Below are 16,983 nucleotides of genomic sequence, written 5' to 3'. Positions count from 1 at the left end.
AACCACTTTTAACTACGGTTTTCACAACCGTCGTTATAAGTCCATACCTTTTAACGACGGTTCCCAGAACCGTCGTTAAAAATCATATCTTTTAACGACGCCTGTAATAACGACGGTTCTGGAACCGTCTTTAAATGTCGATTTTAACCGTCGTTAATTTACCTTTTTGTACTAGTGTTATTGTCCTTAATTAATCTTCCAATTAGATTATTAGTTTTGACTACTATGGATTTTTTCAAATCTCATTAACAGAATAATTTCAATTTATAACAGCTTGTAACTAAAGGGAATTGACAGCTTATCTTAATGCAATCAATACTTTAAAATGGTAGGTGTTCTAATAATTATAGAGTAATTGGCTATAAAAAATGTATATTCTATAATGACTGATTATTTAATTAGCTGTAAAGAAAGTTATAAATTCATGCAAAAGGGAGTCACAATGCACAATTATGTCTTGTAAAAAAAATTTTAATGTGTCTATGAGAAAACACTGAACATATGATCAATCAAATTTTTTAATTATACAGTTTCCAATTGTGTTAAACCAAAACACAAAGCATTAGTTGCTTGTGCAAACCAAATTTCAGAAATTTCTGGAAAGCTGAAACAGTACTATATTTCTAGATTGGAAGTGTTTGGATCATATTTCTGCAGACCTACAAGCAAGTCAATTCCATTTCTGTTATAATTGGTGTGGATAGAATAGATCAACCGGAATTTGTTGCAGTATGTAAAACAGAAGCCACACGTTTCTTCCGTAAAAATCAAAACAAGCACTTGCAAAGCAACAAACACTTCTCACCTAATATCTTTCTTGTTGTTTGAGAAACACAGTGTATTACCAACCAAAAGAGAGGCTTCTACACGTCCTATTGATTTTGTCAAGGTTGTTCTGCTGCAACGATCGATTATGCTTTTTTAGTATTCAACTACATGTGATTTCACATGAATTTTTTCTTTATATGTAATATTAGTAAAGTTTTGTGATTTACGATTAAATGTGTGGCAGTAGTTAGTTAGATAGTTACACATTCGGCTTCACTAAAGAGCACAGATCTCATGGAGCTGTCTGATTCACTTAGTTTACTGCAATTAATTTCACTTTGGTTAAATAGTATTTGACTTCAAAATTCTCAAGGAAAACTTAAAAGATTAACTGATGAGATATTCAATATATGGTTAGATCGCTTCAATGTATGAGAACAATGATTTCTTTTCTAACAAAAGGCATCACCAGTTGATCTTCAAGAGCAAGATTATTGTGGGTGTCTCATCAATTATCAATTGACCATTCTGTACTGTTTTTCCTATTATTATTTAGGAAAACATGGGGCTATTGGTTTCTTACCAAGAATATGTATATGTTTGTGAATTTAAACTTACATAGTCTTGGTCCAACCATGCATATATTATAGCGGAGTGGTTTGGATTTGGGTAAAGAAGTTTTAGGATTTAAATCTTTGATAAAAAAAAGTTTGAATTTTTTTATACGAGTTGAATTACCTTGTTTCATATTTATTAATTTTTTATTACTTTTGGTTTAAAATACTCTATTTTATTTTATTTGTTTTTTAGATAAAAAAAATTGAGTGTTGAAATCAGTTTAAATTAAGTTGGTGTTAATTACATTATCACTGGAATAATAGGCAAATTTAATAAATAACTGTATTTTTTCTCACTTTTTATAAAAATGGATAATTTAAAAAAAAATATTACAAAATTAAGTAAGTCGAGTTCGTGAACTGATTTTTTTTTATAGAAGTCGTGTTTGAAAACTGAAGGTGAAAGACTAAAGTTTGTGTTAGTGTAAGGAGAAATTCTTATAAGTAGTTGAAGATTCATTACAAGAAAATCATGAAATAGAAACTAATTTTAAAGACAAAAAATAATTAGTTGATATAGTAACTAAATTAGAAATCATTTTAGGAACTAAATAAATTTTTTATTTTTAAATTAGTTTCTTTTATTGTTAAATGGTTTCTAGATTATTATCTAATTAGCAACCAAGATTTTTCTACTAAATTTAGAATCTAAATAATTGGTAGTTAAAACCTTAGTAGCCAATTAGATATTAATTTAGAAACAATTAACAATAATATAAACTAATTTAAAAACTATTTTTTTTAAATGGTTTCTAATTTATTTACTATTGTAACTAATTATTTTGATATTTAAAAATTGATTTCTATTTGATGATTTTCTTGTAGTGAAATTTATATTTATGATTAATATTTAAGTGACTCTAATTCAAGTATGAAAAATAATAATAACTATTATATGTAATGTGAAAATGATTTGAAATTACTTAATAATTTATTTTTCCTTTCTCTTTAATAACCAAACTTAGTAGTTAGTAGCCCTGTAATTGGTGTGATGAATTATTATGATGTTATTAAGGGTTGAGTAACTAATTAAAAGTGAATATGAAATGGATAGTTACATGTTGGTGGGTTAGTGAGTCCCATCTTACAATGTGATAGGTTAGTCTTCTGTCATGGATGTCACTTCCCATTATATCTTTATCATTTTTCTTAATTTCACCTAACTACATAGCCTACCCTACCAAATGTACAAGATTGTTTTGGACTTCACTGTGATTTTTAAGAGTAAGCTGGTTAAGAACGTTACTTAATAACTCGGTGTGATATTGAGTAAAAAAAAATATATTATATTGTTTTTAAGAATCAATGTAAAATATATATTTTTATCTTATTTTAAAATTTGCATCGTTTATTCACGCATAATCTTATTCTGTCACGTCATTATCGTATAGTCAGTAATGTCAATATATCAGGACTCGTTACTCATTAAGAGTACCAGAAAGTTTACATCATATAATTTCTTTCGTGTGAACATAAATTTGCAGATACAGTAACAGTTGATGAAGATTGAAGAAGAAGAGAGAAAAAAGAAGGGTCTCTAGAGGCTAGTGGATGACCGAGGGAATACCACCCTAGAATTTTTTGTTTGTCTTGTACAGCTGCAACATAACTTACACATTGAATAGGGAAAGAAGGTGACGAAAATTTGACACCAAAGCTTTGAATTTGGTTCCATTTAATGAAGGAGCCCACTGTTGCTTCATGATGCAGGAGGAGATGTTCAGATCACAGCAATTTGGGTTGGTCCCTCCATTTTTGCAATGTGATACAACACTCAAAACAATTTTTTTAATAAAGATAAGGATATATGTGAGACTTATGAGACTGAAAACTGTATATATATTGAATATTTTCACATCTCAAATATTAGTATATAAAATATTGATGCTTTAATTTTATATTTTTAATTCCTAAAATCGGAAAGATACTTACTAGCAAATTCTTATAGTAATGATTTAACAAGTCGTTTTTATTACATTGATGTTGAGTTAATAAGATGATCCAGTGAATGTTTCATTAAGGAAATGAAGAGATGATTGGGTTCATGCAGTATTGGGCTAGGCCCATTTTTTAAAAATTTAGGCAGCTAAAGTAAATCTAATATTATGGTAGCAATGGCAATAGCATGGCCATAGACTGATTCTTCCTGCACCTCCATACCTTCTTCTCTCACCTTCATAAATTTTTGAATTTCCAAAAATGATCCTCTATAATATTTTAGATTACGTAATTCGGAAGTTCATTTTTCAAATTTATAATTAGCTTTTGGATTATGTAATCCATAAGCCTTTTTTCATATGCATGATTAATTTCCGAATTACATAATCCGGAAGTCTTATTTAGCTTCTGAATTATGTAATCCAGAAGTCTTTTTTCAAATGTGTTCCGGATAACATAATCCGGAAACTAGTCTATGGGAGTGACAAAAAAGGATAAAAATATATTTTCATATTGTGTATGGAGGTGCAGGAAGAAACAGTCTCATAAATAGGATGATAGCGAGGGAGAAATATCATCTTACAATCATTTTATTTTGGGCAGTTTCTTCCTGCACCCCTACATTTTTTTTCCTGCACCCCCACAATGTAAGGCAAAGACAATAATATCCCTACTATTTTTTAAAAACCCCAAAATACACATAAAATCCACACTACTCTTTCTTCTTTCGGACAATACAATTCGGTAATTTTACGGAATGGGAAATCCGCATTTATTTTTTTGCATTCTGGATTGAAAAATCCATAAATATTCCGGATTGATGAATCCAGTAATCTTCCGGATCCATCAATCCGAAACAAAAATTAGACTTCCAGATTCAGCAATCTGGAAATCAACAAGTTGCTTTCGAAACAAGGTGAAGGTCAGTTTTGGGATTTACAAAATTGTGGGGGTGCAGGAAGAAAAACGAAGGGGTGCAGGAAGAAGAAGCCTTTATTTTGTTATGGACCATATGCATTGTTACCAGTAAAACATTCATTTGCGTTGCATGGCCCATCTCAGCTCCCTCTGATGTATATATGTAGACTGTTTCTTCCTACACCTCCATATGTTCTTCTTTCACATCCATCAATTTTTGGTATTCCAAAAATGTTCCTTTGTAATATTTCAGATTACGTAATTTGAAGTTTTTTTTCTAAATTCGTAATTAGCTTTTGGCCTTTTTTTTATATGCATGATTAGTTTCCGGATTACATAATCCAGAAGTTTATATTAATTTTCGGATTATGTAATCCAGAAGCCTTTTTTCAAATACATGTCCGGATTACATAATTCATAAGCTATTTCTGAATCTGAGATTAACTTCCGAATTATGTAATCCAGAATATGGGGGTGACACAAGAAGAATAAAGAGGTATTTTCATGTTTTGTATGAAGGTGTCAGATGAACATATGAAGGAGGTGCAGGAAGAAACAGTCATATATATGTATTGACCATAACATTGTGAATATTATTTGCTGGTCCATGCTAGTTAGAAAAATCTTTGCTGCCTTTTATTTTCTCAAAAAGTTATTTAAGAAAATGTTAAGGAGAGATGATACACTCACACAGGTTCAAGAGATCGCATGTTTAAATACCTTATCGTGTTAAGCAATTACATCTTAATGTTAAATTTTTTAACAACATCTATAAGAGAATTAGGTTGGAATAATTAGGTAATTACATGGGCAGGCCCATCAACTGTATATACTATTGGTGTATTATTTACAATTATCTGAAGGCACCAGAAAAGTATAGTGCTGATTATTTATAATTAACACGAAAGCAACTGCGTGAGAATGGTGGCACCGCAGTAACTGCTGTAAGAAAAACAGAATCACTAAAGGGAGAGAAATAAACAGCAAAATCCTAAAAGCCAGAACATAAAAGAAGAGAAAACGAAACCATGGAGAGATAGGAAAACGACAAAGAAAAAATTATTCATCCTAATGTGTACCAGGGGCAAAATCCTAAATACGTAAAAAGGGGCCGAAAAATCAAAAAGGCCCAAAACGCATAGAAGGAAAAGCAGAGGCAGTTTCTTCCTACACCCCTACATTTTTCTTCCTGCACCCCCACAATTTTGTAAAATCCGAAACTGACCCCTACTATTTCGGGATCTGGGAGTGTACTAACGGATTCATCAATCCAGAAGTGAATCATGTTGCATTCCGGATGAGGGGGTGTTCCGGAAGCAAAGTTTGCATAAATAATTGATTTTTGGATTGCTGAATCCAGAAGCCTAATTTCTATTACGAATTGGTGGATCTGGAATGTTTTTTTTCAATTATGGATTTCTGAATCCAGAATGCATATTTTGAATTACGGATTGGCGGATCCAGAATGATTTTTTCACTTATGGATGTTTTGCATTTTTTTATTTTGGATTAACACAATCATTCATGTACTACCGGAAGCATCAATCCGGGAGATTACCGGATGCGCCAATCCAAAAATTTACCGGAAGCGCCAATCCGAAAATTTACCGGATTTCATAATCCATAATACAAAAAATTTATAAATCTACAATTTATATAGGGACAATTTTATCTTTGCGCAACTTTGTGGGGTGCAGGAAGAAAAATGTAGGGGTGCAGGAAGAAACTGCGAAAAGCAGAAAACGCATAGGTCCAAACAGGAAAAACCAAATATAGTTTATCAGTCCTTCCGAATGGGAATAAATATTTTTCATTACCAGTGGACTGGAAGTACCACACCCAAAAATCTAGAAGGAGATAAGTAATCAATTGAATCTCACGGATTGTGGCAGTAAAAGCAAGATACTCTGCTTCAGAAAAGCTTCTTTAAGTTGAATGATGTTGTTGTGAAGGAAAATTCTGGTACCAAAAGCACCATTCAAATACCAAAGAATACAAAAAAATGACTTGTTGAGGATCACTTGTTGGAGATAAGATCAATTAACTTAGATTGTTGACAAAAAATGTTGTCATAATGAGTGTTAGTGAGTTAAATGAGATGTCCAAAGAGTCTTCTATAAGAAGTTGAGTCTTCTTTATTAAGTTTAAAAAAAATTTCAGTAGAAAGATGTGCAAAATGTACCATGGGAGTAGGCACAAGAGTGCAAGCTAGCATACCAGTCCCTATAAGAAAGTCTAAAGTGTATTTTCTTTGGCTAAGGTAGATTCCAATTTTGTTTCGAGTAATTCCAAGTTCCAAAAAATAGGTAAGATCACTTAAGTTCTTAATGAAAAAGTGTTAGTCAAGAAGAGTGGTTATGTGTAGGATTGTTTCTAGTGTGAACAATGTCATCCACATAAACAAGAAGAGCAATTGTGGATGTGCCAACATGTTTAAGAAAAGTGAGTGATCAGCAGAGGAATGATTGTAATAGTGTGAAAGTAAGAATTGAGATAGTTTAACATACCACTGTCATCCAACTTGTCGTAACCCATAAAGAGATCTTTGAAGTTTGCAATCACAATGTTTGTCATTGATAAGAAGACCAAGTGAAAATTTCATAGAACTCTTTATATAAAAAAGCGTTGTTAACGTCAAGTTGCTTTAGGATCCAGTTGTTTGTAACAACCAGAGCTAATAAGTGGCATAAAGTGGTTAGTTTTGTCAATGAAGAAAAAGGTGTTTATGAAGTTCAACCCTAAGTTATGTGTATCCTTATGCTACAACTCGAGCCTTATACCATTCTACTGACCCATCATATTTGTGCTTGATTTTGTAATTCAATAGCAGTCTATGGCAATTTTTCCAGGTGGAAGAGTTGTGATGGTCTAAGTTTAATTAGCTTCAAGGGAAGATAGTTCCTCTTTCATGGCTTGTATCCAACAAGAATCCTTTGATACTTCCTTATAATTGTGCGGTTCAACATGGGATGACATAGATTCTGGATTATTTTTTTAAAATATCTTATCCAACATATTATATAAATAATATTTATTTTACATATTCACTCTTTATTTTACTGTTTTGGATTGAAGCATCTCCATACCTTGTTTAGAAAAGTGGGATTTAGTTCCACTAAGGAGAGAAACTATAACCATTAATTAAAAAAATGAACTAGTAGAATTATAATTGAATGTAAGTACTTGTATAATAAAATAAATGTCTCATTTTAGAAAAACTAAATCTTCAGCATGTGTATAATTACTAAAAATTACAATTTCACAAGTGATTGTATACATGAAACTGGTTAGCAGGTGGAGGTAAACCATGTTGGCAAATCAACATATAATTTATAATTACTTAGAATAGTCACCTCAAAAGAGAAATTAAAAATCCAAAACCATTTCAAGATCTATTCATGAACACATCACATGCAGCATTCAACCACCTTGGCCTTCCACATAGGGTCTAATGAAAGTCCTACGCCACCACACCTCAAAAGCTCTCTGAAGATTGGGACAACCATCACCAGTTTTCAAGAAGCTTCCAACCCAAGAAAGCAAAATACTCTGTTGATCCTCCAAAGGCAAGGTCAGAATTGTCCTTCCAATTCCTTCCTCCACAAGTTTCCCATCGAATGTCCTGCAACCGTGCTGCAACCAGTTGTAGTCATTGATTAGAGGCTGCAGCCATGTCTGCAACAACAACTGTCGTGTGTTCTTCGATGGTAAAACCTCCCCTCTTCCTATGTTGACATAAAGTCTTCCAGAAATGCAGCTCACATGATAGCGAAACGCAATGGGAAGCTTTCCATGTAGGGCAGCCAATTCCTGATGGTTTGCCCACATCACTGCAAAATCCTCAGCAGCTTGTTTATCAATTAAAATCTCAAGCAACCATGACAAGTTATCAGCTTCAAGAGCTATATGTTTTATTATGGGTTCTTTGATATCGCTAGGCATGTCTTTGAAGTCTGGTTCTGCAGCTTGGTTGAAGAGACACAATAATGAATCCAAACAGCTTCTGCATGACTTATAAATCATGTCATTACAGATGTCAGCTGAACCTGCAGAACTTGGAAGACTATTGTTCTCCCTAAGGAGCTTTAGAACAATGGATTTCATCTCTCGACGACCTCTCTCCTCATTGCTTTTCAGAACAAGTTCAACAATGTGGGAGAGGGTGTCTTTTGGGGCATTGGAAATATCAGGAGAAACTCGTTTTAGCACCGGATTCACCCCGATTCCATCTCCTTGGAGTCGTAGGACTGTTGAGATCACCTTTTCTTCTTCTTCCTCTCCATTCCAAGGGACTGCTTCCAAGTACTCCAAACATGATTGGATACATGAGCTGAAGCCGAGGAATTCTGCAACCTGCAGCATAGTTTCTTTTAGATTACAACTCTAGCAATGGTGTTTCATAAAGCAATATCCAATGGCTCATTTCTAGGAAAGGATAAAATGGGGAAACAAGGATGAGAAAGATTTAAAATGAAAACAATACTTAGCCAGAACTTATAACTGAGGTCTTAGGCACTACCTTTCATGAAGTCTTGTAGAGAACAGATGAGAAGTCTTTTGACCCATAATAAAATACTATGATCAACAGGAAACAGGGGATAAGGATTACCTAATACTGGGTGATCTTACTAATTTTAAGAGGTGAAAAACCCATGAGACACCATGGTTATATCTTGAACATCACCACAATTCTCAGCCATAGCACATTCCACTATTCAACTCAACTTTTAATCTTGCCGTGGCAATTGTATATTAGTAAATACATAAGCATTTCAGGCTACTTATTTGTGTACTTGTGAAGAGTTACAATGTATCTATATACGTTTAACCACAATAATTTTATAAAAATCCATGTGATACGATTATTTATCATCTTCATTATGGTTCACATACATAGCACTTTTAACTACTGATTTGCATCAACAGTAGTTAGTATAAGAGGTAATTGAACATATATAAGAAAAATGGCACAACACAACAAATTCCTAGTTTGCTAAACCCTAATCCTTTAAGATGAGGGTGGAGAAAGGAGTATGTATGGTTTCAGGTATTAAGACTTCCCAAGAACAAATCACCTGTAAAACAGTCTTAAAAATAAACTTTTTAACATAACCATGATAACTTTTTAAAGATAACAACCTTATGCACCGGTTTTCACTACAGTACAACAAATCCAAAATATAAGATAATGATGATGTTAGCATGCTAGTTTACAATATCATAAAGCAGCCCAAAATACATTTCTTCATAAAGCAACAAAATAAGAAGGAAACATTGAAAACACAAAATTAATGGCCTACTTGCCTTTTAAAGCAATTGAAAGCATCTAACAGAGTGCACTGAATGCTGAGGGTTATTAGCTAACAAAGCCCATAATTCTAAATACTCTCACGTCATCCTCCAAATTATTAAATGAAAAGTAGTATTGAATGCCTTTTATGTTTTCAAAATATTGAATGCATTTCCTTTTTGTTTAATATTTTGTTTATAGAGTATTAAGAGAATAATATAGCATTAGGCTACCTTTATTAAGTTTATATTTAGACCTATTCCATGAAAGATAAAAAGTGGTTGATTATGTAACAAGGAAAAATGCAGTAGATTGTAGCATTAAAAACATAAATAGCATTGTTTAAATTGAAGTTATATTAAATTACATATATTACACACACATGTGTGTACTGGGGAAGAAAAAACCATAGTGAGATCATATTAGGGGGTGAATTAACTCACGAGGAATACAATTAATGAGAAGAAATTAAATATTTTTTAGTTGAGATATAAGTCATATAACCATAAGCCTCTAATGAGGCGTGCCATTACAGACACACAGACAAATAAACAGCACCAAAAAAATAATCTGAAAATTATAATACCAAAAGATTAATAGCATAGAACTTCATTCCCAGAAATGTGTTACCCAACAGTATTAGCAGCAGACCAGGCAGTGATGACAGAGTTAGCAAATTACCTTGAGTATTCTAAGAATGCGAGAAACGCTTTGCTTCATCAACCGCTGCTTCATTTCTTTGCAATACATAAGCCCAACAGTTTCAACATATATTTCAACATCCTCACAGTCATCAACTTGGAGACATGACAAACCAGATTGTTCAGAAAGTTTATCAGCAAAGAAACTACTCTTCTCTTTTAAAACATCCCTGTGAACACTTAACTTCACACAAAATCCCTGCTTTCCAAGGAGAAGAAGCTTCATGTCACAACTTCCGGGTTCACCAAACTCAATAGCCACCTTTTTCGGCATAGATTCAAGTTTGGGTCTAGGTGCTCTCGGTGCAGGTACAGAAGGGCTAGGTGGAGGTCTTTCTGGATCATCATTACATTGTTGAGCATCAGAAACCACCAACCTTGATGGGGCAGGCCCCGCTTTTCTCTCACTCACCGAAACTTCCTTTTTCTGGGAACTAGTCTTTGGAAGTGGTGAGGAGGGTTTGAGTTTATTCAAAGGGTTTTGAGGCTTGAGGCTTTTCTGGAACCCAACAGGAGTAGGGCAACACCAAAATCCTTCAGGGGTGACAGCAATTGGAACATTTTTAATCTTTGTTTGACCTTGCTCTACCCGGGTAATCCTAATATCCCCCATAAGTGACAAGGATTCACACTAATTATATGGAACAAGATATAGCATCACAATGAAAATGATGCAGTGGAGACAAGTCTTTGTATCCCTACTTGGCAACCAATATCTTTCCCCAAATAAAATTTGGAAAATAAGCAAAATGAAAAGCTGCAATCTTTGAAGCTGATCTACTTCCCCAAAAGGAACCGGTGCCACTGCAGTTTCACACAAAGTACATGGAACATGAGGAATGTTCAATGAACTGAATTTTTTTTATATTTTTCTCCAATGGGTAAAGGGATTTGAACTGAAACCAAAGCAGACATATGCAATTTCTTTTCTATATTTTAACAAGTAAAATGGCTGGAGCGTTTCCAAAAGTACAGTATAACCATGAAATTCTATATCTGACCCCATCAAAGTGAACCAGTAACTACAGATCAGCACACAGAAAATGACCCCTCTCTCTCTCTCTCTCTGGACACTAGTCACTGGTAAACGGCAAAAGCAGAAAACTTACCAAACATTTGTCATATGAGAAACCTCCGAAACCTCATGCCATATCTAACACAATTTGGTTTCAGCTCAAAGCTTTAAAAATGATTGAACAGGAGCTGAAGTGTTGACCATGAAGGGAAGCGATGAGCAAAGAGCTGAAGGGAGGAATAATGAGTTTAGTCACTCATGAATTCGTGAAGGAGAGAACACCAGAAGAGCCGCACAAGAAAAGACAGGGTACCCAAATGAAATGAAACGAAATGGATGATGATGGTTTCTTACTTTCCACTTTGCCAGTTCCACGCTTTTCATGATTTGGGTCTCAGAAATTGCATCACTTGGCCCCTCAGACTCAAACCATTCATCTTCTCTCTAATTAAAAAGACAATCTTTTAAAATGAAATTAAAAAAAAAGTAAAACTTTTCCTTTAATCCTGTTTTTCCTTGCTGTAGTTCTCTCTCTACACAACTCAGCAGTGCCTCTGATTTTATGGTTTGGTATATTTATTTATCATTATTGTTGTCATATTGTGGATTCTTTATGTATGAGACTGTTGCTTTTGTCATGATGTGGTCATGTGGAGTAGGGTAAAGTTAAAGTTAGCTTGCTTGATTGGTAGATGGTGTATTTACCAGTATGCCCTCATGGTGTTGCTGAGTTGTAACAGTGCAGGTTGGGAATGTTTAATGGGAAATTAAAGAAAGAAGAGAAGAATCTTGATATTGAAACAGATCTGTGTCAGAAAGGTGTTGAAAGTAGTTTCTCTCCCTTTTGCTTGTTTTTATTTTGAAAGAGGCAGTTACCAGTAGAATTGTAGTAGGATGGACATAAACATGAAAGCGATGGATTCTCCTAAAATCCAAACCCAAAAATATGAATCTTCTAAGAATAGACAACGTTGATGCCTTTTCAATTCTCCTCTTTTTGGTACCATGCATTCTACCTATCAACTTACTTCTAACTATCAATTGTTTCAATAATAATACATGATGAACTACTATGTTTAAAGGTGAATTAACCTAGCTATCAAGAACAAATACAACTTCACTTTGGTTCTCGGTAAGGAAATAACAAATTTCCTATTAATGGGTTATATATATAATATATAATTATATTTCATATTTATCTTATTAATCTGGATTAAATGAATAGATATCAATATTAACTAATTAAGAATTATATGAACCTTAATTAGCGATATAAATATAGACTATTGGTTCTAACCAAATAAAAACACATGTGTTCTTCTTCCTATAGGTCCCATAGAGGAATTAAGTTATTTAGTTGAGGAAGACACAAACCTCATGTTTTTTTATTGTCATAGAGATTCTGTAACAATCGACGATCATCACCATGGATTCAGATATTTTAATTCATATTTTTGATAATTGGCATGAAATATTTTGGCTATTTTCGGACTCAAACCAAATAAAAAATAAATAGGGATCTTGGCTATTTTCGGACTCTAACCCTAATTATTTTTTATTTAGTTTGAGTCCGAAAATAGTTAAGATCTTTCATGCTAATTATCAAGAATATGAATTAAAATACATGGATCTGGATCCATGGTGATGATCGTCAATTATTGCGGAATCTCTACGACAATCAAGAACAAGAGGTTCGTGGCCTTCCTCAACCAAATAACCTAATTCCTCTATGAGATCTTAGTATCTTTTCTTGATTGGGAGAAGAACGTGTATTTATATTACTAATTAGGGTTGTCATAATCCTCTTAATTAAACAATATTGATATCTACTCATTTAATCCACATTAATAAAGTAAATAAAAAATATAATTGTATATTATATATATAACCCTATGAAATCCGTTATTTCCTTAACTCACGTATCTATGATGCACTCTTTCATGTATTTCTTTACTGTGTATCCTCCACTTTTAGGTCAAATATTTGTCTTCAATTTATAATTTTAAAGAGACCAAACATTGGATGATAGGGTTAATTTTTAATACTTTTTGGAACCTTTCCCCCATAAGTGAGCGTGTTATAACCGTTATCTGAAAATATGACGGTTAATAAGATAAGATCATGATAATAAAATACCCCTTAATTCAAATAACCATTAAACAAGTTCGATTTTAGAACTTTCCTAAAAAATGAGAGTAGAGAACAAAACACTCATTGAAATGAACTGGTTATAAGAAACTTGCATGATGTTAGAAAAAAATATTCTTTTTTACTTTTTTTAATAGTTCTTTTAAAAAGTATATCTAGATCTGTTTTTAATTAGGTCATATATAGTAAAAAAAAAGTACACTAATAGTATATTAAAATTATATTCTTTCCCTCTTATCTATTTTGAGTGGTAAAGTTACATGTGTAAAATTCATTTTTAAGTCCCTTGAATTTTAACAATTGTTGCCCACATTTTTTTTTCTTTGATTATGTATCAAGAATATAAATTATTATTTTTATCTCTGTTTTTGTGTAACACCCGCAAACAAACTTTGTGTTTGATGGGAAAAAAAACTGATCCTTTAAATATCACTTAGTGATATTTTGGGGTACTATGTTACTGTATAACACTTTTAAAATAATTTTGTACTGGGCCGAGAGATTGGACCGAAAGCAATGCGTACTAAGCCGAGAGATTGGACCGAAAGCAATGCGAAAACTAAGCCGATAGCTCAACCCGAAAGTAAACTAAATAACGAAAGAAATAAAATAGAATGGAAATTATTATTAAGCAAAAGCCCATGAAACTGGGCCCAAATATGCGGGTGTATGTAGTAAAGGCCTGATACAAAGAGAAAACGTCCAAATAACTTCTGGGCCCAATAAAAGAGTAGTATAAATACAGGGTCATCCTGAGAGGTGAGATAAGTGGAATTCACTCTGATATCTTGTAAAACTGAATCTAACTTTGGCATCAGAGCACCTTTCAGGTACGCACACCCGTCCGTGAGAGGAAACCGAGACTAAAAACCGAAAGATTAACTGGAGTGAGCTAGAAGTTGACTGGGAAGTCTCCATCAGGCAATCTAATAAAACGTGAAGGGTAAGGGGAGCCCGAAAGATCATACCGAGAAGGGAGTCCGGAAGAGAAGGCCGAGAGGTCAACGTGCGGAAGGTGACGGAAGTTTGATCATACCGAGAAGGGAGTCCGGAAGAGAAGGCCGAGAGGTCAACGTGCGGAAGGCGACGGAAGTTTGTTTCTAAGTCCTTGTAAGAACATTTTGGCGCCCACCGTGGGGCCGGGAAACAAAATGAGCGAAAGAGGAGAACATTCCAGAGAACAAGAAGATTGTCAGAACGCTATGACCATGGCCATGTTAATACAATTGCAAGAGGAATTTGAGACACTAAAGAAGAGTAATGAAGAGGAGTTGAGTATGTTGAGAGCCGAGAATGCTTACATGAGACAAAGATTAAATGAAGAAACCGTGTTGAATGCTTCCCTTGAGACTTTTCAGCCGAGAACACATGTTAATGAAAGAGAGAATAAGGAAGAGAGTTTCGGGGTCACACAAAGGAAGTTACCTGAGATTTCTAGTATCGTTGTGGAAACACCAGCCAGAAGACACCCGTTTTCTGAGACTATAATAGAGACCCCATTACCTGACAATTGGAAAAGTCTAACAATAGAGAAGTATGATGGGAGTACAGATCCAGATGAACATGTTGCTATATACACAACTCAAATAAGTCTGCACACGTGGAATGACGCCATCCTATGCAGAGTGTTCCCAACTACTTTGAAAGGAGCAGCTTTAAGCTGGTTTACCCGGTTACCACCATTATCTATTGATTGTTTTGACACTTTGATAGAAAAGTTTGGAGCTCAATTCGCTACAAGTAGACCACATCACTTAACATCGATAGCTCTCGTAAACATAAGACAAGAACAAAATGAGTCGTTGCGAGCTTTTATGGAACGCTTTGGAAGAATGGCTTTAAGTATTAGAAACCTCAGTCCAGAAGTTTCTATGAATCATATGATAACTGCGTTGAGACCGGGACCATTTGCCGATAGTTTGTGCAAAAAACCGGCCGTAAGCCTTGATGAATTAAGACGGCGTGCAACAAAGTTCATGCAAATGGAGGAGTTAAGGGACTTTAGGAATCAGGCAAGGATGGACGTGAAGAACGAGAAGAAAACAAATGAAAGAGAGGCAGGATATCAAAGCAGACGTCTCAGAGAGGAACCCCGTGGTCGAAAGTTTCAACAATACACACCATTGAGCACAACTCGGACCCGAATACTTCAAGAGGCGATGGCAACTGAAGTAATACCGCCACCAAGGAAAGCACGAACCCCAGATCGAGCTGACCACAACAAACATTGCCAGTACCATAAAAATCATGGCCATCACACTGAAGAATGCATAGCGCTGAAAGACCGAATTGAAGAGTTGATCCAGACAGGGCAATTAAAACGCTTTGTTAGAGTCGGAAGAATGAAGGCTAGTCAAAGTCCAGAACAAGATGTCAGGAGTAGAGGAGAAAGATTTGGAAGAACGACTGATATACAAAACGATCGAAAGGAGAGAAGAGGAGGAAGAGATGAAAAAAGAGATCTAAGAAGTGGAGGAAGCCACCTCCATTCTCAAGAGAGAAAGAGCCGACAACGCAGTTTGGGAAGGCCAGTTAGGGGGTTCATTAATACCATCTCTGGAGGCTTTCCGGAAAAGGAAACATATAATACGATAGGAAAGAAATATTTGAGAGGTACCATGACCGTGAATTATGTTTTCAAAAGAAGAAGTTTGCCACCTATGTTATTTACTGATGAAGATTTCCAAGATATTGATCCTGATCAACGAGACCCAATGGTGATAACAATTGAAATTGCCAGGTACGCGGTAATGAAAACTCTAGTAGATCAAGGGAGCTCAGTCGATATTCTGTTCTGGGAAACCTTCAAAAAATTACATTTGAAAGAACAAGACATGGTTCTTTTGAAGGAGCAAATAATTGGGTTTTCAGGTGAAAAGGTTGACACCAAAGGATATATTGATTTGCCGACAACCTTTGGTAGAGGAAATGCAACGAAAACAATTACAATCAGATACCTGGTGGTGGATACTCGTACTTCTTATAATGCCTTGTTAGGAAGATCTTCGTTGAATAAGTTGGGAGCTATAGTGTCGACGCCACATTTGGCAATGAAATTTCCAACAGAACGGGGAGACATAGCAACCATATATGTCGATCAAAAAGCAGCCAAAGAGTGTTATGCGACCGGATTGAAGATGGTCCAAGAGCCGAGAGTAGCGACCGGAAGTATGGAAGCAAGAAACATGGTTGCAATGGTGGACTTGGATCCCAGAATGAATGATGATGAAAGGATAGAGCCAAGAGAAGAAATTACATCGGTTCAATTAGACGAAGATGAAACGCAATGTACATATGTTGGGGGTAGTATGCCCGAAGAAATGATTGATGACTTAGTGGCAGTAATAAGAATGAACAAAGATTTGTTCGCCTGGAAGGCATCAGACATACCGGGAATTGATCATAACATCATTTCTCACAAATTATCTGTTTGCCGAGAAGCAAGACCGATAGCTCAAAAACGAAGGAAGTTGGGAGAGGAAAGACGAAAAGCTGCTCTTGAAGAAACTGAAAAATTGTTACAGGCGGGTTTCATTAAAGAAATCCAATATACGACTTGGTTAGCAAATGTAGTTCTAGTCAAGAAGG

The 16,983-nt window shown here is 34.6% G+C and overlaps 2 protein-coding genes across 4 annotated transcripts; one reads left to right on the top strand and one right to left on the bottom strand.

Moving 5' to 3' along the window:
* Nucleotides 1-7,448: 7,448 nt before the first annotated feature.
* On the bottom strand, nt 7,449-11,851 carry LOC137810171 (BTB/POZ domain-containing protein At3g50780). Of its 3 annotated transcripts, XM_068611319.1 has the most exons (4): nt 11,602-11,797; nt 11,342-11,474; nt 10,213-11,036; nt 7,449-8,594 (listed from the first exon to the last, which is right to left on the bottom strand). In XM_068611319.1, exons 3-4 carry the CDS (start codon nt 10,843-10,845, stop codon nt 7,662-7,664), a joined length of 1,566 nt encoding a protein of 521 aa, XP_068467420.1. In that variant the 5' UTR covers nt 10,846-11,036; nt 11,342-11,474; nt 11,602-11,797; the 3' UTR covers nt 7,449-7,661. The 3 variants fall into 3 exon arrangements, with proteins under 3 accessions (XP_068467420.1, XP_068467418.1, XP_068467419.1); XM_068611317.1 differs by having other exon boundaries at nt 11,342-11,851; XM_068611318.1 differs by having other exon boundaries at nt 10,213-11,474.
* A 2,752-nt stretch (nt 11,852-14,603) lies between these two features.
* Nucleotides 14,604-16,407, top strand: LOC150028936 (uncharacterized). Its single transcript, XM_090299380.1, has 2 exons — nt 14,604-16,274; nt 16,393-16,407. Exons 1-2 carry the CDS (start codon nt 14,604-14,606, stop codon nt 16,405-16,407), a joined length of 1,686 nt encoding a protein of 561 aa, XP_090155506.1.
* The last annotated feature ends 576 nt before the right edge of the window (nt 16,408-16,983 follow it).

The sequence above is a fragment of the Phaseolus vulgaris genome, chromosome 2 (genome assembly GCF_051622355.1).
Source record: "Phaseolus vulgaris cultivar YP4 chromosome 2, ASM5162235v1, whole genome shotgun sequence".
Lineage (NCBI taxonomy): Eukaryota > Viridiplantae > Streptophyta > Magnoliopsida > Fabales > Fabaceae > Phaseolus > Phaseolus vulgaris.
The sequence above is the reverse complement of the archived record's forward strand: the minus strand, read 5'-3'. Positions and strand labels throughout refer to the sequence as shown.

Excerpts from the sequence above, each read along its gene's own strand:
- LOC137810171 (XM_068611317.1), bottom strand. The coding sequence starts at position 10,845 with ATGGGGGATATTAGGATTACCCGGGTAGAGCAAGGTCAAACAAAGATT. Across the intron at positions 8,595-10,212 it reads GCATTCTTAGAATACTCAAG|GTTGCAGAATTCCTCGGCTT; the intron begins GTAATTTGCTAA and ends ACTATGCTGCAG.
- LOC150028936 (XM_090299380.1), top strand. The coding sequence starts at position 14,604 with ATGGCCATGTTAATACAATTGCAAGAGGAATTTGAGACACTAAAGAAG.